General features: G+C 50.2%; 2 protein-coding genes across 5 annotated transcripts in view; both read right to left on the bottom strand.

Annotated features, from left to right (window-relative positions):
- Positions 1-1,840, bottom strand: part of NADK (NAD kinase) — a 30,552-nt gene extending 28,712 nt beyond the window's left edge. Inside the window, exon 1 of one of the 2 annotated variants that reach the window (XM_077891610.1) lies at positions 1,694-1,840. In XM_077891610.1, the coding sequence (XP_077747736.1) occupies positions 1,694-1,776 (83 nt within the window). In that variant the 5' untranslated portion in view covers positions 1,777-1,840. Of the gene's footprint in view, positions 1-779; positions 924-1,693 lie in introns of those variants that run through there. The other variant, XM_077891611.1, reaches the window with a different exon arrangement.
- Positions 1,841-5,103: 3,263 nt separating this feature from the next.
- Positions 5,104-21,254, bottom strand: part of GNB1 (G protein subunit beta 1) — a 100,832-nt gene continuing 84,681 nt past the window's right edge. For all 3 annotated transcript variants that reach the window (XM_077891607.1, XM_077891609.1, XM_077891608.1), the window contains 5 exons: positions 13,268-13,334; positions 10,985-11,186; positions 9,998-10,214; positions 7,089-7,204; positions 5,104-6,867 (listed from right to left, as the gene is read on the bottom strand). In XM_077891607.1, the coding sequence (XP_077747733.1) occupies positions 7,098-7,204; positions 9,998-10,214; positions 10,985-11,186; positions 13,268-13,334 (593 nt within the window). In that variant the 3' untranslated portion in view covers positions 5,104-6,867; positions 7,089-7,097. The remainder of the gene's footprint in view (positions 6,868-7,088; positions 7,205-9,997; positions 10,215-10,984; positions 11,187-13,267; positions 13,335-21,254) is intronic.

The following is a 21,254-nucleotide window of genomic DNA, read 5'->3' as shown; positions in this document are numbered from 1 at the left end:
AGCAATCACCTACCATCAAAACACATCTGCCTCTCCATTCTGCAGGTTACACCTACCTTTCCTTAAGTGGGAAACTCAATAAAATCGAATGCGGTTTTCTCTCCTCTACGGAGGAGACCCGTACCCCCCAACGGCGACCCTCCACCGTCAGGTCGAAGCACGCGGGGCTCCGGGGTCCCTGGCAGCGCAGACCCGCCCACAAGTCAGAACCATCGCGGGGGCTCATCTCCAGGCTGCACGTGCACCTGCCCTCAAGTCCCCGGGGGCGGGGGCAAAGGTCAGGATGAGGGAAGGGCTCGCTGTGCCCGCTTACACAGGGCCCCGGGGACAGAACTCCGGGTAACGAGTCCCTCAAGGGCGTCGTCCCGAAAGACGGAAAACAACCCCCGTCTCTCCGAGCTGGGACGCCACCCAGGACGGACTGGCAAGTGTTCAGGGAAGGCCGACGGCGGCCCAGGATGGGCAAGGAAAAGTAACCTGTTACTCGGAACCAAAGCCCAGGACACTCGTCCTTTTGGGGCGGCCGCGGCCCGAGACTCCCGCGGCCGCCGCTGCCGGTCGCCCCCTGACAACCTCGACCTGCCCCAGGGGGCCCGCTAGCCCGCGGACTCGGGAGGCTACCGCCGCAGGTGAGGTCGGTGGTCGCGCCCCCCGGCCCACACCCGGGAGGCGGGCAGGGCCGTCCCAGCCCCCGACCCCGCGCCCCTGGGACCGGCCCCGGCCCCCGGGCGGCGGCGACCGCGGGCGGAGGGCCGGGCCGAGGGGCCGCGCGCACTCACCGTTCGCTGCCCCGGGCGCCTGCGGGGCCGTCCTTTCTCCGGACCGAGTCCGCGGGCCCCGCCGCCCCGCCGCCGCTTGCGGTCGCTAGCCGGCCCCCGGCGCCGCGGCCGCCCCCGGCCCCATGGCCGCCCCCCGCCCCACGGCCGCCGGGACCGCGGCGCCGGCCCGCCGAGCAGCAATGCAGCCAGTGCGCACGCGCGTCCCGCCCCACGCATGCGCCCCGCCCGCGCCCCGCCTCGCGCACGCGCTCCGCTCCGCACATGCGCCGCGCCCCAGGCTCAGGGATCCGCCCGCAAGGACCTGGGGCCGGAGGCTGGGGCCCAGGGGGCCGGGGAGCGGGGGCAAGGGGCGGGAGTTTCCCGGCAGGCTGGTTCTCTGCTGCCGCGACTCCGAAGGCGGCCGCCGAGAAGAACCTTGGTCCGCACTCACCCCGCAAGTTGGAGGCGCGTCCGTGGGTCCGCCCCCTGCCCCTGCCCCCGTCCGCCCCCGCTCGCCTGCATCGCGGGCGGGGTGTGCTGGCTCCGGGTCCCCTCGAGTGGCGGCAGCACCCGCTTAGGATTCCACAACCGACGGGCTGTGAATCTGCTTAGAAGGCGCCACCACAGGGGCGCTGCGCCTTGGATGTCAAAGGGGGCCCCTCCAGATGACCTGCCATCCCCCCCCCCAGAGGACCCAGAGAGGAGAGAGGAAAGGGACCAGGGACATGGTGCCCACTTTATAGCTTCCGGTGGGGCCGCAGGCTGCCCCAGGCCACGCAGCAGTCGAGTGTCCCAACAGGGTGCCAGGCTCCTGGGACAGGGCACTGTTGGGCGGTGCCCACCCTTGTTCCCCGGTACACTCAGGTTCCCCCCACCTTGTGTGGAGCGGCGCCCTCTGCAGCAGCCTGGCTGCCGCGTTTCCACTGCCCCGGTACCTGCTGTGGTCAGTCTTCTCGGGTGGGGTCTCCCGGCCCTGTGTCCAGAGACTTGAAACACAGGTGGGCAGAAGACAGGACATGTCTTAGTGCTTTCCTGGGACCACTGGGCAGTGGATCACCAAGAGTGAGTAGAAAGGGGGGCAAAGCTGTCAGGACTTTGGGGGGATTTCTCAACCTCTGGGGATTTCTCAACTTCCCCGTCTGGTTATTTTGGAAACCCAACCACTTCTCTAAAGTGACAGCCAGCCACACCCACAGAAGCCTTTTGAGCTGTGTATTTTGGATATGATCATGAACAGAATAACACAAATGCTTGATCCAGCACTTAACCATGTTCCAGGCACTGGGCCAAACCTCCCAAGATCCTTCTAGAGCAGGAAGTCTAAAGAGAAGGCATCAAGGCAGGAGAGCCTGTCTCCTAAGTAGCCAAGGTCACACAGCAGGCCACTTCCTGTGTGCCTGTCTAAAGGGAACTTGTGCAGGTGTGGTAGTAATGGAAAGCCTCCGTCCACCCTAGACCTCAAGACTTCAGGCAGGAGTGCTTCCCCATTTCAGAGATGAGAACACAGGGCTTCCTCAGCTGAGCAGATTGTGCAATTTCTCCCAGCAGGCTCTGGTCCCACCAGATCCCCAAGGGCTGACCAGCAATAATAGAAGCCAATGCTGGGAAGGGTTCCTTCAGGCATCCAGAAGGTTCCTAGAGGAGGTGTTGCTTAAACTGAGTCCAAAGGTGGAGTAGGAAAAAGCCAGACTTGATGGGGAGAGGGCAGGACCAGCAGCAGGGACAAAGGCCAGTGTGGGGGATGGGTGCAGGGCAGACTTGTTTGGGCTGGGCGGAGGGTTATGCCTCAGAGGATCTCAGGTAACCTTTCCCAGCACTAGTATTTGTTTCCTTGTATTTTTCTGAAATGTGACTTGTGACTCCTGTTTTGAGCCTCAGATTCCTAAAACCTAGATGCACTGTCTTCTGAAGGTTGAATGATGGGGGACAGCAGAGTGGGTGGGTTAGGTGGCAGAAGGAAGCTTGGGCTATGGAAGGTGGAGCCAGAGGCTGCCTGCTCAGAGGTGGACTCATTCAGGTAGGGTGGTGGTCCTAGATTCTGAGTGCAGCCTGCGAGGCGGCTCTAGGATGGAAGGGGTTCCCCTCAGAGTCCTGCTCCCAGCTCATAGGGAAGTTGGCCTCAACTGTGCCTGGCAGGGGTGAGAGGGGGGTGAACAGAGGCTGCCCAGCATTGAGAAGGGGAAGTGGCCTGGAGCCTGGGTGACAGGGGTGGCACAGAGGGGCCAAGGCTTCTTGTGAAGGAGGGGGGCGTCTTGGGGTGTGCAGAAGTCATCTCATCCATCCCCCAGCCTCAGCCCTCTAGCCAGCACGTGAGGACAAGTCCAGCCCCTCTTGCCCTGGCCTTACCTACTCCTCCCCATGGGCCAGGGTCTAGAATTGCCAATGTGGCAGCGTCCTGTTTGCAGCGGGGGCAGCCCCTGTTCTTGCAGGCCCGCTAAGTGCCAGGCACACGGCTCAGCAGGGAACAAGACCTTGGAGTAAACTGTAAGCCACTCACCAGGATAGCCAGTGAAGGGGCATGAACTGCCAGCAGCTAGGAGCTCCTGTGAGGCATAGGCAGTGCCAGCCTGGGCTGGGGGGATCTGGCACCTGCACACAGGGGACTCAGTGGATTCTCACAAGGCTTCTAGGAAGCAAGTGTTCTTCTCTGCATGGTGTGCAGGGTACAGACAGGCCAAGTGACCTGCAGTGAGGTCATCAGGGGCACAGTCTGGCCTTGGCTCTGGAAAGAGCTTTGACTGGACTCATGGAGCAGGCAGGTGTGAGAGTAGACTGAAGCACTAGAAAGAGGGAGACCCTGCCTGGATATAGCACACCCCGTGGGGCAGCCCCAGGGCTAGTGTGGCCAGGTTGAGGGTCAGGTGCTGTAGGAGGCAGCAGGAGAACCTGGTATCCATTTGGGGCGCAACACTGGGTAGGAGGGGACAGGCCCCAAGAAGTCAGAGAGGCCTCAATTGGAGTCCAGCCTCCACGGGCTCTGTATGAAGACAGAACAGTGGACCTGAAGCAGGTGTGCCCCCAAGGGCAGGGCCATGACTAGAACAGGAGGGTCAGAAGTTGCACGGGCAATCAGAGGAAGACAAGGGAGCAGGTTAGGCATCATGGAGGGGACACTTGGCACAGAGCAAGACGTCACTTCCCAGGACTGTCCAAGCAGCAGAGGCCAAGTGCTAAAGGGTCCACCTAGTTCATGCAAGCTTGAGTTTTCCACCTGAAGGTTGAGAAGGAGCACAGTCCACCCTGTAGTACAGGGGTCCCTTTCTAGACGCCCCTACTGGTGCCTGTTTCTAGTGACTGCTTTGCTGAGAAAGTGGGACAGTAATCTCAGCCAGCAGAGGACAGCACTATGCAGTGGCCATGTCAGTCTAGGGGCACAGGAGACGGAACAAGAAGACATTTGGGGACGACCAGCCGTGGGCTGAGGTCCCATTTTACCCCATGCCCACTTTGTGTCCATCCTAGGGTGTGCCCCTGGGCAGGCTTACTTGCCTCCTCCTGCTTTCTCATCCGAGGAGAACCCCCCCCCCGAGGACTCAGCTGTCAGCTCCAGGGGCACCTCAGATGCTCTCTGGCATTTTGTAAGACAGCTGACAGTATCTTTGAGGAAGCCGTGGGGGAGGAGGTTGAAGCCAGGCAAACCCACCATTCAGGCTACCGGGGGTCTCTAAGGCACCCCTGATCCTAACAGAAATGCACAATAGGCCCCCCGCTGCTCCATCTTACTGGCAATTGGAGAACAGAGCCTGAAGTGGGAGTATTTCCCATGGAGAGCAGTCTTCAATAAGTACCAGCATTTAACCCACGAGAACTACCAAGTTACTTGGATAGCCTGAGAGAATAAGGAAGGGACAGGGCCTGGGTGGGGGTCCTTTAGCACACCCCTCTAACTTCTCACACTATGGTGGCAGCTGCTCACTTTTCTTCCAAGCTGCAATTCTGTTTACTCAGACTGAGATAAAAACTTTAGTCAGAAGGCAATTGTGTCTCTGAAGTAACATCCTCAGACATCTTACAGAGAAAGGGGAAGCAAGGGCCTCAGGCCCAGAAGACGAGACTGGAGGGATGGTCACTTGGGGACACTCCACACACCCTGGGCAGTGGCCTCGCAGGAGGCAGAGAGGGCATGGTTTGGTGGTGGTAGAACTGCTGGGCCCCCGCTGAGGGCCCAACCCTCCTTTCACGGATTCTTGGTGATGGAGATGAAAGACATGGCAGAGAAGCGAGCAGCCATGGCACCACCCACACAACCAGATCAAGCTGATGTCACCGAGCAGGGTGGCTGGGGAGGATGGCTGTCGTCACGAACCCAAACAGCCTGGCAAACAAGCAGCCACACCAAAGTCCCTCATGTCAAACTGCTTTATTACATCTTAAATAACAGTACAGTTTAATATAGTATCTATCTTGCATCCAGCCTCCTTGCAATACACTGACTTTAAAATTAAATACAAACAGTGAAGGGCACAGGGTGCAGAGAGCTCTACAGAGGTGTCGATGGAAAGGAAGGAGGGCTCGTGTTTATTCTCTCTGCCAGATCCAGGCCTACTGCATGTCACAGCACAGTTCTGTACAGGATGCTGCAGAAACAGAACAGAGAGAAGCCACCACTGCTGCTGTGGAGTGGGCTCGGGTACAGGGAGGCAGCCCATGGCACTGCCGTCCAAACACTGCTGCCGGACACTGGCCTCCAGTGGGACCAAGGAGGTCTGTGTGTTAGAGGATGATCTGCCTCAGATGCAAAAGGCTGGTTCTATGGCAGAGACAGGCCATGAGGAATTTATAGAGGAAGGCCAGGGTCTCCATCCCCTGCGCCCACCCCCACCCACGAATCCAACAACGTTCATTTGGAACAGGGCTTTTTTTTTTTTTCTTTTTTTTTTTTAAAGAAAGAAAGAAACAGTGACTAATCCCGCTGCCCAAGCGTGTAGCGCTGCTGGCTGCACTGCTTCTGACACTTGTGCACAGAATAGCAGCAGTGAGTGGACAGAGCCGCAGTGGTTACAACTGTAAAGAGGTTATTTCTTAAAAGAAAAAGAACATCTAAGGACTGAGTCCTATATGCGCTTTTGAGCATTTCTACAGCATGCGATTCTAAGAGTAAACCCACCCAATATGGCAAACGATCAAATTTTTTAAAATTTAACTTAGAAAGTTTGAGATCATTATTTTCAAAACATTGATTTGTACATTGTTTCATACACAAATAATTGACTGACTATCCAAGCACAGGACGGGCGCCTCTCTGGAAAACAGAGGTTCCTGACGGTGGGGGCAGGGCGCAGGGTAGTGTTAGGCTATTATTACGAACTTCCCTCTGACTTCACAAGGAAACCCAAGGCGAGATTAAGAACTGAACTGAGAAGGCAGGGAGGACAGGTCAGGGAGCAGACGGTGCCTAATCTGAGTTTACTATTCATCACGCATTCAAGACCATCCATAGCATGTGCTTGGTTCCTTTCCTTATTAGCATCTTCCTTTCTATGTCATGTTTGTGCGTAACAATTATGTGACACGAGACAAAAAAAAAAAACCAAAAAAACAAGGGACTCAATTTACATCATTAACAATTTCAGAGAGGCTGCACCAGACCCTCTTCCTCTGTGTAACTACTGAATGTAAAGGAATAGATTTTAAAAAGGAAATATGAATGTTTTGCAAAATCCTGTTACAAACACAACCTGAAATTTAGAACCAATTACAAGATAAAATCCTCAACTTGTTTTGCATGAACAGCACAAAATAGGGTCACTGACCTAGAATTCAAATGAACTAGTGAAAAGGTGTGTCTGCCTCACAATTACACTCAAGTTTACCTTCTGGTTAGCACGTTTATTATAGTATTTCCTTTTAAATTCATCCAAGACAAAAAAGGAAACAAAGACAATGGTCCCGGGAGGAATGCACAATTTGTTTGAGTTTACAGCACAGAGGTTCTTCTCTTCGTGGGAATTGTGCTCTTGATTTCAGCAATAAGTGAAGGAAAAGGTCTTGCCCTTTTGAAGTTCTGAGGGGGTGCAGGGCGTCCACGTTAGTAGGGGTGGATTGGAAATGCTATCACTGTAACGCTTCAAGGTTGGAATGATCTTCCAGTCGCCACGACGTCTACCTGCTGTTTTAAACAGAGTTTAAAGAAATGTAAAAAGAAGACCTGAAGTCAGTGCTCCTGGCTCTTCCTACCGCCCTGCCCGTCTGCCGCTGAGGGCACATTTCAGGTGGATGCACTACAATTCCAAATCTACAGCAAAATTAATCTAGCAACTGTCAGCCCCTCTGTGCTGTGAGAAGTACACAGAGTTGCATGCAGGGAGGGGGCCTGCACTGTTGTGTTACCTGTCAGCGTTAGTTCCAGATCTTGAGGAAGCTATCCCAGGACCCCGTCGCCACGGCCATCCCATCGTCAGTCACCCCCAGGCAGCTGACACGGTTGTCATGCCCAGCCAAGACACCTGAGAGCAAATGACAGGCCCGTCACTCCTGGACCCAGTGGAGCCCCACTCAGCAGTGATGTGGTGATGCTATGCAGGGCTGGGTGGCAGGGTCACACGCAGAAAGGAAAGCCCTGAACCCCGAGGCCCAGAGCCTGCAATGCCTCTATGGCAATAAATGACGTTAGGAGGAAAGAAAGCCACGCTCATCTAAGGCAAGTAAGGCTCAATAGAGTCCTCTATTGAAATAATGTGAAGGCACCTATAGCCAGGGGAAGTATTCAAACAAAATAAAGATAAATTGGGGCACCCAGTAAGGTTGTTATTAAGACAGCATGATGACAAGGAACAGACACAATAAAAAGACACAAAACACACAGTGAATGACTCAGGGCCTCTTGCACCAACTCCCGAGTATCCTCATGATAGTAAGAAGCTTAAATAAGGAGCAATGGGTGGCTCAGGAAGTTGAGCATCCAACTCTTGATTTCCACTCAGGTCATGATCTGAAGGTGGTGAGATTGAGCCCTGCATCCAGCTCTATGCTCAATGTGGTATCTGTTTAAGATTCTCTCTCCCATGGGACGCCTGGGTGGCTCAGTGGTTGAGCATCTGCCTTCAGCTCAAGGCATGATCCTGGAGTCCCGGGACTGAGTCCCACATTGGCCCCAGGCAGGGGCCTGTTTCTTCCTCTGCCTATGTCTCTGCCCCCGCCCCCACCTCTCTGTCTCATGAATAAATAAAATCTTAAAAAAAAGAAAAAAGACTCTCCCTTTCCCTCTGCACCTCCCATTCATGCTCTCTCTAAAGTAAATGAATCTTAAAAAAAAAAAAAAATTCTAACCATTCCAATCTCAGGGCAATTATAACCAATTTTCATTTGGGTTCTTCATTTGTTTATAATCCCTAAAGCCTAGCACAGGGCACAAAACACAGAGGGCTGGTACAGATGCAAGAGGGAGAGGGCCAATGGGATGTTACACAGTAACCCCATGCTGACCTCAGAGTGAGATAAGCCTCCTGCTGATACTCAGCATCTGTGCTTAGATAATTATCACTCAGGACACTCCACATCCATCCAGAAGAAGCTGATGGCTAATTTCAGAGGACCCTTGTCCATTTCCTATACTATTTAGTGTCACAGCTGAGTAAAGAGACAGCCTCAGCCAGATGCAACAGTAACCTCTGCTGTGGCACCATGACCAAGGAACTATCAGGGCAGAGACAGTGGGAGCAAGGGGTCTGCGAGAAGGAGCAGGGGGAGCAAAGGGTAAGCTCAGCCCACGGTGGGAAAAGATGCATCAAAAAGTGGGAGGTCAGATGAGAACCCTAGAAGATCCCAAGCCACACTCCCCTTCTTCCCCTTGCCAAAATTAACAGAGTTGAAAGATTCTGAAAGTACCAGTTCAATTCAGTTACCTAATATGTTTAATGCAGGAAGTTTTTCATCTTTTGTGCAACTTGTGTTTTATTTTTTTTAGGATTTTATTTATTCATTTGCAGGAGACCGAGAGAGAACACAAGCATGAGTTGGGGGAGGAGCAAAGAGAGAGGAAGCCCAGACTCCCCACTGAGCAGGGAGCCCGAAGTGGGACTCAATCCCAGGACCCTGAGATCATGACATGAGCTTAAGGCAGACACTTCACCAACTGAGCCACCCAGGCGTCCCTATTATTTTTTTTTTAAGATTTAATTTATGGGGTACCTTGGTAGCTCAGTTAAGTGTCTGACTTTTGGTTTTGTCTCAGGTCATGACCTCAGGGTCATGAGATTGAGCCCCATGTCTGGCTCCACACTCAGTGGGTAAGCCTGCTTCTCCCTCGCTTTCTCTCTAAAACAAATAAATCTTGGGACACCTGGATGGCTCAGTGGTTGAGTGTCTGTCTATCTTTGTCTCAGGTTGTGATTCTGGGGCCCTGGGATTGAGTCCTGCATCAGGCTCCCCATGAGGAACCTGCTTCTGACTCTCTCTCTCTGTGTCTCTCCTGAATAAATAAATAAAATCTTTTTTAAAAAATTAAAATTAAATTTAAAAATCTTTAAAAATATATATTTTATTTTAAATTCACCCAACAGGGATCCCTGGGTGGCGCAGCGGTTTGGCGCCTGCCTTTGGCCCAGGGCGCGATCCTGGAGACCCGGGATCGAGTCCCACGTCGGGCTCCCGGTGCATGGAGCCTGCTTCTCCCTCTGCCTATGTCTCTGCCAATCTCTCTCTCTCTCTCTGTGTGACTATCATAAATAAATAAAAATTAAAAAAAAAAAAAAAAAAAAAAAGATAAATTCACCCAACATGGGGCTTGAACTAACAACTCTGAGATCAAGAGTTGCACACTTCACCAACTGAGTCAGCCGGGCACTCCTGTACAAGCTGTGTTTTAATGCTTTAAAACTTTACAACCACAACTTGCCCTTTATGTGTGAACTTCAGACTTTGTACTTCACTGGGCACACCACAGTTCTACTGCATACAGCCAGAGGGGAGAGAAAGCAAGGCAACAGTCTCAAACACCCAGCAGTTCACTCTGTCCTGCGCACTGTGGCTGTGTGTACTGTACACAGTCCGTGTAGGGAGAGCTTCTGGTCCTAAAAAAGCCCACATAAGCCTGAGTAAGAATACCCTGGCCTGTCACCCATCTCTCTGCTGGGGCACGCCACGGTGCAGGCAGGTGTACTTGGGCTCGGCACATGTTTCTTAGCAGCATGATGGGCTACAAACCTAAACATTTCAGCCTTGGTGCATTATGGTCATCCTGAAAGGTGTCACCCAGGAGAAGTGCCCAGTAGGCCCAGGAAGGCCCAACAAGTACCTACCTGCTCTGTCGGCCTTGAGTGCATCCCACACATTGCAGTTGAAGTCATCGTACCCTGCGAGGAGGAGGCGCCCGCTCTTGGAGAAAGAGACCGAGGTGATCCCACAGATGATATTGTCATGGGAGTAAGTCATGAGCTCCTGGTCTGCACGAAGGTCGAACAGCCTGCAGGTGGCATCATCTGAACCAGTGGCAAATGCATTGCCATTTGGAAAGAACTAGAAAGCAAGTCAAGAGAGTATGCAAATGTACAAAGAGAAGTACCGGAAACAGGCCTGCCCAACAGCAGGGCTGCTGCTGGCACAGGAGGGAAAGGTCAGCAAGGACTGGGCTCTAGCAGACGCAGAGGGGGTTGGAGTGGCAGCTGCCCAGGTACCTGGAAGTGAGGGCATTGGTACTGGGGCAGACATAGCCACTGTCCTCCCAAAAGAGAAGACTTCATTTCATGATTAACTATTTTCCAAGAAGCAGGAAGAGCCTGGTTACCCCTGAGGGCAACGAGCAGCCAGATTAGCCTTGTGGAGAAGGGACCCCCAGACCCAACCAACCAGATACCATGCTTCACATCTCACAAAACCCCTTTCACATCATCGGCTATGCCCCAACCACTGGGCTGAGGGCATGAGGTTCCTGCTCAAAACTCAGCCTCTGCTTCCTGTTCCTAAGAGGCTGTATTGCCTTGTTTGCCAAGGCAAACGAGAGGGAAGCCAAGGTACCAATCACTGGATTGCCCCGGAGCTGGAAGCAGGTCCCTGCACACAACAGGCTCAATGCCAATGTCTGTGAGATGAATGAGTTAACACAGAATTAGCTGGCTTCACAAGGACAGACCATATCACACTTTTCTATAAAGAGTTTTTGTAAAGTAGGTTATAGTTGATAGAAAAAAAAACAGAACATCTAACCCTGAAAACATTTTATGACTTAATGGTGTGTTCTGCAGCACACAATCTAACTTGCAAACAGCTGGAAAAGGACCCCGACTCACACAGATGGCATTGATGTCGGACTCGTGGCCAGTGAAAGTTTGCCGGCACATCCCTTCTCGCACATCCCAGAGTTTGGCTGAAGCATCACAAGCACCAGAGACAAACAGTCTGGTGTCGGGAGCGAGTGAAAGGCTCATAACATCCCCAGTGTGTCCAGTGAACGTGGTTGTCTGCTGGCCGGTCTCGATGTCCCACAGAGCACTATAGCAGGAACACAGGACAAGCAGTCATCTAACTTTGTCAGACAACCAGTCATGTGACTAACACTCCTTCAAACCACCCAGGACCACAGTAAACCTCCGCACTTTTTTTCCTGACAAATCTAAATTTGTAATGTGACTTTGTTTAGAAAAGAAGCCAAAGCAAACAAAATACAGATCAGAATGTGGCCCCAGGGTTTGGAGCAATGGTTATCTCTATGTCAACTTAAACACCTGCAAAGAGGGAGCCAGTGACCTGTACTCTGTGTGGGCTTGCCAGGAGCAACAGGGAGCTGCTGGAGGTACCCCCAATGGGGCAGAGAATGTGAATCTACTGCTGCCAGTATCAATGCCAGAAGCTAGGACAGAGACAACACCAGCAACGCTGAGGTCCCATGGCTCCTCCCTGGAGCAACAGACAGGAGATGGCTAATGTGCCATGGTGGCAGCCCTGACTTTGGTGCGCCCCGCAGCTGTCAGTGTGAGCAGCTACTTGAGAGCTGCAAAAGTAAGATGTGGACAGTGCTTCAACCCTAGGAAGCACCAGCACTGAACACTGCTCTGCTCATTCCAGCCTCCCAGGAAATCTGGTTGAAATGCAAATCCAGTCACATGGTTTACTGGATACCATGCAGGGGTTTCCGTGCCAGGGACTGGGGGACTATGGGGAAGAAATAAGATGTGCCTACGACTCTGAAAAACACTTATTTGTAAGTGAAAAAGCTTTAAAAAGTATTTTCTAGGGGCACCTGGGTGGCTCAGTTCATTAGGTGTCTTCGGCTCAGGTCATGACCTCAGGTCCTGCATTAGGCTCCCAGGAGCAGGGAGCTTGATCTTTAAAAATATATATCTTCTAATACAGAAATTCTTCCTAAAATTGATGCAGATTATAAACCTTTTATGAACTTATACAATTTATATGAAGAGAACACGGTATAACAGGAAAGGCTGGATATGGGAGTCAGGACCTGGTGCAGGGCATGTCTCCACATCATGCCTCAGAGACCAGAAAAGCTTTCAAGGACAGCTTGAATCTAAAATGACTCATAAAATACCTATTGGAACCAAACAATGTAAAAACCCTTAAGTCAAACTTCTAGCCTTAGCAGATGGCTTACTCTTTTATTTTTTAAAGATTGTATTTATTTATTGGAGACAGAGCAAACATGATTGGGGTGAATTGCAGAAGCAGAGGGAGAAACAGACCCCCCTCTGAGTAGGGAGCCTGACGTGGCGCTCGATCCCAGGACCCTGAGATCATGACCCGACCCCAAGGAAGAAGCCTAAGGGACTGAGCTGCCCAGGTGCCCCTGGGCTTTTAAACAGGAAACTAGGGGATCCCTGGGTGGCTCAGCGGTTTGGCGCCTGCCTTTGGCCCAGGGCGCGATCCTGGAGTTCCGGGATCGAGTCCCGCGTCAGGCTCCCGGCATGGAGCCTGCTTCTCCCTCTGCCTGTGTCTCTGCCGCTCTCTCTATCATGAATAAATAAATTTTAAAAAATAAATAAATAAATAAACAGGAAACTATTAAGAATGTGTTCTACATCCAAAACCAACCAACCAATCAACCACCCATCTGATCATTTAAATTGTATGCTCTGGTGACACAAATGAAAATTCTAGAGATTCTTTAAGTGGGCTTCTAACTCTAAGTGAGGTAACAGCTCAAACTCAGGAATTCTGACACAGTCAACTTGAAACAATAAGCCCTGCTCCTCAGCCCTGCTCAGTGTCCACATGGCACAGTGCTAAGAGGGGATGGAAACATACCCACTCCTCTCCGCCCCTCAAAGGGCTGCTGAGTGTCACCCAGCCAGGGAGTGTGTGCTGGGGAAAGAAAAGCAGGCACTTCTAGTACAGTTGCAGCTTCAATGTCCCTGAGTCAGTCCTTCCTTGTTCCAAATTAAACTCTGAGCTTTAAAATCTACACAGTACCATGAACTCCATATCACTCACACACTTGTGTTTGATGCCTCACAGACACTTCATCTTAATAAAAAATTGGCCTAATTAATGTCAAGAATCTTATTTCCTACTCATCCAAGGCAGGCAGTATGAGAAAGGCATGGCGCTCGGATGCTCACCAAGTGGTGTCCCCAGAGCTGGTGACGATCTGATTGTCATCCAGGAAGCGGCAGCAGGACAGATAACCTGGAAAACAAACAAAGATGATGACCCTGACCTGATTCTGAGGTCCTGTAAATAGAAACACACACTGGCAGAATGATTACACCTCAAAGTCCTACATGAAGGTGAAGACTGTTGCCTCGTCAGGGACCCCTGGCCCTGGTATCCTACTCAGTAATAAATAAAGAAAGTAGCGAAGCCCTCAGGCCATTGGCTGATAGCACACAGGGCGGGGGGTGGTGGTGGTGGTGGTGGTGGTGGTAGACAACAGGGCAAAAGGCAGGCAGTGAGCAGAGTAGCCCACACACTGGCAGACACTGAGCAGGTACAAGAATTCCTTCCATCTCTGCTCCTCTGATCCATATGTGGGGACAATAGGTTCCCTTCCCACTCAGACACCCACTCATCCCACAAGAACTTAACCCTGGCACCTGGAACACATAGCGATTAGGAATGCTTCTTTCCCTCCTGGAGCCCACACTCCAGTAGGGAGAGAAAGTGTGTGAAGGAAGGGGAGAGAGATACCTGCAGAGGCCTCCTGAACTCTCCAGGAAGACATAGCCAGAGCTGCGATTGGGGTGCCAAGCAGAGCAGTACAGTTGTTTTCTACAGGACACTCTAACAGGCAAGTTGGCGAGGAAATGGCTAAGTGTTGCCTGAGCACCCAACCTGCCAAGCGTGTGGGAGGTGAGGCAGAGCTGTGGAGCTGGGATGTAGAGGGTAGGAGGTACTGAAATTCCTAACTTTGATCAGTTTTGGTATGAGGAAAAGTGAAACAGAAAACCAATTCTGCAGTACCTACACATTATGGTTTCTAATTAGTTAAGCTTTGTTTAGTAGTTTATAGTTTTGTTCTACTATGAGTGCCCTTAAGGACTAGAAATGCAGGGTAAACAAATCTAACCCCAAAAGGAGTGTGCCCAATGGGCTGGCCAGGATGGTACCAGAGCTGTCCCCACCCCAGCTGGCCAGGCAGTCAGAAGGAAGGTGCAGCAGCACTTGCCACTCTTGCAAAGATGAAACACCCTTGTAAGGTATGCCCTGAAACCTTTCTTCTCAGTCCACACGAGAGCCATGTATGATGTTGTGCAAACCAATAAAATAAACAAAATACAAAGAAGAAAGCTACAGAAGAGTTCTGGTATGTAAAGTAAATATTTGGAGATGATAATTTTTAAATATTAGCCATGTGTCTAAAAAATGATGTATGGTCAAATACTTCCCAGAGCCCATGTCACGTCAATCCACAGGGACATTAAGGACCCCAGCAGTGAATCAATGTCCAGCTGGGTGAGGAGTGGCCTTTGCTGAAATCGCCTGATGACAAAGTCACACTGTGCACCTGACCCATGGCCCCCACCACACGGCATGCCTCTCCAAAAACAGCATTTGCTTTTTGGTGCATTCTTATATTGTTCAAGTCAGCTCAAACTCCCCTCCTTTCCAGAAGTTGGCACTGCATGTCCAGCCCCATCTAGTGAGGTACCCAGTGGACCCTCCACTGACCCTTACTCTGTACCATCATAGCCTCTGCTTGACTGAGGAGTGCAGGGAAGGTGGGATAGAGTCATGGAGACTCCAGCACCAGCAGTGTCTCCAGCAGGGCCAGGCAGGACACACGTACACCAATGGCCCAAAGAAACATGACCTCCGGATGCTTGGGTGGCTCAGAGGTTCAGAATCTGCCTTTGGCTCAGGGCATGATTCTGGGGTCCTGGGATTGAGTCCTGCATCGGGCTCCCCGCAGGGAACCTGCTTCTCCCTCTACCTAAGTCTCAGTCTCTTTCTTTCTGTCTCTCATGAATAAATAAATAAAATCTTTAAAAAAAAGAAAGAAAAAAATATGAGCTCCAAGACAGTGTCTGTCCACCTCATGTATCATGCAGGTTGTGGTCTAGCCAGGCAGAGCACATGAACGTCCCACCTCCAGGACCAGAGATGGCATGCTGACACATCAGCTCCACCGCTGGTAAAGTCAGGTGGACTCTGTGGAGCCTCAGATGATCAGCAAGTGTCAGGTAAGCTTAGGGGCCAGGAAGATCATGGGAAATTATTACATTTACAAAACAACGTATGGCCCCAGACAGTCATGGAAACTCTCCACACTAAGACCCCTCAGGTGAAGAGAACGCACAAGACAATGTCCCCTCTCTGGGTCCTAAAGGTCTGCTGGCAGCACAAACAGTGCTCATGCAGACAGGGGTGGGAGGCACTGCTGGGGAAGGTGGCTTTTACATTCATTCCCTGTCTGTAGTTGGAGCTTTCAAAATACATACACAAATATTTTAATTAAAGTCAGGGTTGGGATCCCTGGGTGGCGCAGCGGTTTGGCGCCTGCCTTTGGCCCAGGGCATGATCCTGGAGACCCTGGATCGACTCCCACGTCGGGCTCCCTGCATGGAGCCTGCTTCTGTCTCTGCCTGTGTCTCTGCCTCTCTCTCTCTCTCTCTCTGTGTATGACTATCATAAATAAATTAAAAATTATTTAAAAAAAAAAAAAAAAGTCAGGGTTGCCTGATCACAATCTTGTAACTTACTTCTTGGTCCTCTTTGAATTTTATACATTGAGAGACCAAAAAAAAAAAAAAAAAAGCCACATAGATACTATATATATATATATATATACCTGTATTTTTTTTAGATATTACATTGTCTGCTTATTTTTTAAGATTTTATTTATTTATTCATGAGAGACGGGGGGGGCGGGTAGACATAGACAGAGGGAGAAACAGGCTCCTCGCAGGGAGCCCGATGTGGGACTCAATCCCGGACCCCAGGCGGGAATCACACCCTGAGCCACACACACCAGACGCTCAACCACGGAGCCACCCAGGCGTCCTAGCCAGATATTATGCTTTTTTATAACGTTTTATTCTTCCATAAAGAAAAAGTAGAAACCTAACTTTTAAATAGGGCTAACACACAAGTATTGCGCATCAGTGTTCAAGAGCACTGTGATGGTGCCCATCTAATACAAACACTGGGTCATCTGGCCTATGAGCATGGCAGATGGTACGGCGACAACAGTCTCAGAAGGGCCCAACAGCGCTCCCTATGGGGACCAGGACAGCCTCACAGGAGCCATCTGGCTGAACATAGTGGCTTCAGAATGTGGGCTTTGAGGGGGCATCTGAGTGGCTCAGTAGGTTAGTGATCGACTCTTAATTCTGGCTTAGGTCACAATCTCAGGGTAAGAAGGCTCTATGTTGGGCAGGGAGTCTGCTCCTCACTTTTGCTCCCCCCAGTCTCACTCCTCCTTTTTTTTTTTTTTTTTAAAGATTTTATTTATTCATGAGAGACAGAGACAGAGAGAGAGGTAGAGGCACAGGCAGAGGAAGAAGCAGGCTCCATGCAGGGAGCTGGATGTGGGACTCGATCCTGGGACTCTAGGATCACGCCCTGTGCCAAAGGCAGGTACTAAACCACAAGCCACCCAGGCAACCCTGTTCTCTCTTTCAAAAACAAACAAACAAACAAAAGAATAGGGGGCAGCCCAGGTGGCTCAGCGGCGTTCTCTGAGGAATCGCAGCCTCTTCTTGAACTGGGGATGGTCTCAGGGAACTGTTGGGAAGATCACAGCTGTCTGTGCACTCAAAAAGTTTTAACAATCAGTGGCAGTGACCATCTTTGTTAATGAAGAATGAATAAATTACCTGGAGGGCTGTCCAGGTAATTTTTTGCATATACATGTGTATATGTGTGTACGGTGGGGTTACCTCGGGTGAAGAAGGCCCCCCACCAGAGGTGTGTGTGTGTTTGTGTGTATGTGCGGGGGTTTGCCTCAGGTAAAGAGAACCCCCTCCCCAGGTCTGAGTGTGCTACAGAGTGTGCTACACAGTGGCCAGCCAGTGGTGCTGCTGTCCTTTGGGAGCTTAGAGAGCATCTGGGAATACAGACCCCCAACAGACATGGGTGCCAGGTCCAGAGATGCAAGGGCACAAGGGTGTCCCTGTGCACCTCACAGAGACCATGGGTGACAGTAACAGGACATGCTAGGGAACAGCCTTGTCCAGAGACAGGAGGCTTGAAATGAGGCAGTACAGAGAGTAGGTACTTGGGTCAAGGACCATGGGGGGAGACCCAGGGGTTTTGTCTGTTGAGGCCTGGAGGACAGAGGCAGGATGTCCTGACAGAGTATGTTGCCTGCTTGGGAATCTGTTGCCAGAGGAGCAAATACACTTACTTCTGCATGTGGAGAAGCTACTGACCCAAAGAGAGCAAAGCCAAGAGTATCAATGTGGGTAGAAGAGTGACTCACATGGCCTGCCAAGACCAAAAGGCCCAGCTAAGCAAACTTCTCCCAAGAAAATGGCTATAAGCTGAGGGGTCATTCATCCATAAGAATGTTCACACTACGGACAAACTGGAGACTGCAGACATCCAGCAACAGAGACGCATCAGCACCCAAGGGACTCTCAACTCTTTAGAAACATCATAGTTCTGGGTGAGACTATAGATTAAAAACACAAAAGAAGAGAATTTAAAGTTATTTTCCCAAATTTTCATAGTGAGCACATTGGTGGTTTCAGCCAGCCTACCCCTAGAAAGCACCAATGCACCAAACTGGGTGCCTGGGCTAAGTCAGAGTTGCAGTCGGACACACAAGGCCCCATCGCGGGTGGCCACCAAGCAGGTACTTGTGCAGCATCCGATGCAGCTTCTGTTCTGGGAGGGATTACAGTTCAGCCCAGAGATAGAGGGAAAGCCAGCTGCCCCACACTCTGGTGCACATGGCAGCCAGAGAGCAAAGACAGTGAGAAAACACTGTTCAAGTATTTTGGTTAAAACGGGGTAAATACATGATAAAGTAACCTAAAGATGTGAGAGTGAGGAAATACCAAAGAAGGGATTTATTAAGAGTTAGGAGAGCTTAGGAGCGCCAGGGTGACTTAGTCGGTGAAGCATCTGACTCTTGATTTAGGCTCAGGTGGTGATCTCAGGGCTGTGGGATCGAGCCCCGCATCAGTCTCTGTACCAGGTATGGAGCCTACCTGGGATTCTCCCTCGCTCCTTGGTCCCTCCCCACCCCTTCTCTAAAATAAATGAGTTAAGAGAGTTTATAAAGCATTAATGGCACTAGATGGAATCAGATGAAAACATAAGCAACCTAGAAACACCTTCAGATGCATTCACAAGGCTGTGTGACCTCGTGCTCTCAAAACTCAGGGTTTTGGGCAGTTTGCCATCATCCTTCCAGGATGGTATGAAATCTGGATCCAGGTAGTCAATCCAGGAGGCTGGATGGGGTGGGTGTGGGACCCAGTGTGGCCCATGGCAGGCATAGCCAGGACTTGTGGCAACCCTAGGAAGAGGCTCCTTCTGTGTATGGCTACTGAGCAGGCAGAGAGGTGGCAAGGGGGCCATCCAGAAGGCAGCCAAGGGGCAAGCAGCACACATTCCAGACAGGACCATGAGCCCCTGCACCCAGCCAGGCATCAGGCAGCTAGGCTCCCCAGGAATGGTCCATGAGATTATTTAGTGAACAGTGAGACCTGACTTTCCCAGACTGTAACACTAACACACACACACACACACACACACACACACACACACACCCTAAAGCATGTGTCCTGTTAAATCTAACTAACTGCCAATGAAGTGGGTGCCAAAGAGCAACCGTATTATAACCCCTGGAGCAGAATTATGGGGAGACATCTTTCCCCCTATAGCCAAGTGTGCTGCAGTATGCCAGAAAAACAAGCGATTAGCAGACAATGTGTCCAGTTCACTGTGCTTTCACATGAGTGTAAAATATTCAGCTTCAGATTATAGGAACAAACTATCCCTAGAAAATGAAGTTGCCACCACAGCTGGTTTGGCAGGAATGATAGGCAGTCATTGAGCAACATACCACAGTTGTATACCCAGAAAAACTCTGGCTAAACTCTTATCAAAATGTTTATACCTCTGTGGCCATCTTGAGCAGATGATCCTGGGAAGGCAGTGTGTCCACACTGCAATGAGACATTGAGGAAGGAAGGTACCTTTATGAGCAAGTGTCAATTCTTTCCTTGTTAGCATGAAGGGACCTGCTCTGAGAATAGGTCTGTGACACCAGGTCTGACACTTCCATCAGATGTGAGTCCTCAGTGAGTTCCTCATTTCTTAAATATAGGGATTTCCACCAAAACAGCAGTCAGAAAGTTGTACTCTGTATGTAATACATTTATACTAGTGATAATAAACATCCCATCTCAATTACTGTGAATTCAGTCCATTAGCCATTTCCAGAGGGCATCCTTTACTCTGTAAGACAGAGCAGCACCTGAGGGTTCCTCTCTGAAGTACTGCCAAAGAACTTCCAAACCCTGGGTAGCTGTTTATTCCATATGGGCCCTTACATCCCATGGAAACAACAGCAGGACACAACTGATTACCAAGAGCCTTATCCCTGAGCTGAGTGCCTAGGATTCCTGTCCCAGGGCTATCAAACATGACTAGGAAGGATTCAGTACACCTGATAATGGCACTCACAGGCGTATTTAGTGTAACTGCATTTCTAAGATTATATAAGAAAATGTCCCTACCATGGCTTAAACACGAGTTCTCAAGCTAATGCTCAGGCCAGAGAGACGTATAAGTGATGAACGGACATTCAGGCCTGAGACAAGACAAAGATAGCAACCCTCAAATGTGTGGAACCCTTTAACAGTTCACACCTTAACCCTCTGACTAAAACAAGACTATTTTAAGCTTATGAAATTGTAACCTTTATTGACTTGAAGCTGAAAATTATGTATCATGTCTGAAGAAAGTAACACTCTTTTAAGAGCCAAACTGTGTTGTGTGTGTGTGTGTTTTTTTTTAAGATTTTATTTATTCATGAGACAGAGAGAGAGAGAGAGGTAGAGACACAGGCAGAGGAGAACAGGCTCCATGCAGGGAGCCCAACATGGAACGTGATCCTGGGACTCCAGGATCACACCCTGAGCCGAAGGCAGATGCTCAACTGCTGAGCCACCCAGGTGTTCCCCAAATGTTTTTAAGAAACCACTCAACTCCCAGGAAGTAAAATTTTATGACATATGAAGGAAACAAAAATTTCAAAAACACTAATTTCCTCTAATACTAATTTTGTTTTTTGTTTTGATAAGTGCAGTGTTAAAAACCTAAAGTCTTAATTAAAAATGGAATCAATGTATTGAATCTGATTATAAATCAACAATTGATAAACATTAAGAATGTATGTGTGTTGGAAGTTCATCAATGTGGTAACAAAGTGGTTTATGAAGTGTGCTCATTGGATAGAATCACCCTGCTTGCAAGGACCATGAAGATATAGTCTACCCCAGCTTCTGGCAGGGGGGTAGCAGTTCTATCCACAGGAGCCAATTTCCCACAGAAAATAACTATGAGCTCTGGATAAACATAAAAACAAATAGGAGCACATGGTTAGGTCATTCAGTTAAATAAGTAGCTCTTAATCTCAGGATCATGAGGAGTTTGAGCTTCATGTTGGGTTTGAGACTGCTTAAAAATGAAATCCTTAACACAAAAAACAAACATCTAAAGACACAGGAAAGAGAAACAGACAAAATGAAGGGAAGCCTATACTTGGGAAAAAAAAGAAAAGTACTGAGTTTGTTTTTATGGCAGGTCCCCATCTGAGACACCACATGGGTAAGACCTTCTTGAATCGCCAGCAGACAGATTTGCGGGCAACCACAGTCAGAAAGTGAAAGAGAACCTAGAAAGGAGAAAGCCACAGAAAAGGAGACTTCAGTCATGCACCTAAGTGCTCGAAGCTTACATGTGAACCACACAAAGAGCAGGCTCCACATGACCTGGCTGATGGGAAAAGGACAGACGTGGCTTCTGTGGCTGCCTGAAAGGACACAGCATGGCCATGTCAGAGCACAAGAACACAGTCTCTGCAACACAACACTTCACAATAACCAGGGGATAGTTCAAAATTACTGATCGTACTAAGAGGAAGTGTCACCC

Source organism: Canis aureus, chromosome 3 (assembly GCF_053574225.1).
Source record: "Canis aureus isolate CA01 chromosome 3, VMU_Caureus_v.1.0, whole genome shotgun sequence".
Classification (NCBI taxonomy): Eukaryota; Metazoa; Chordata; class Mammalia; order Carnivora; family Canidae; genus Canis; species Canis aureus.
This window is presented reverse-complemented; position numbering and strand designations above follow the sequence as displayed.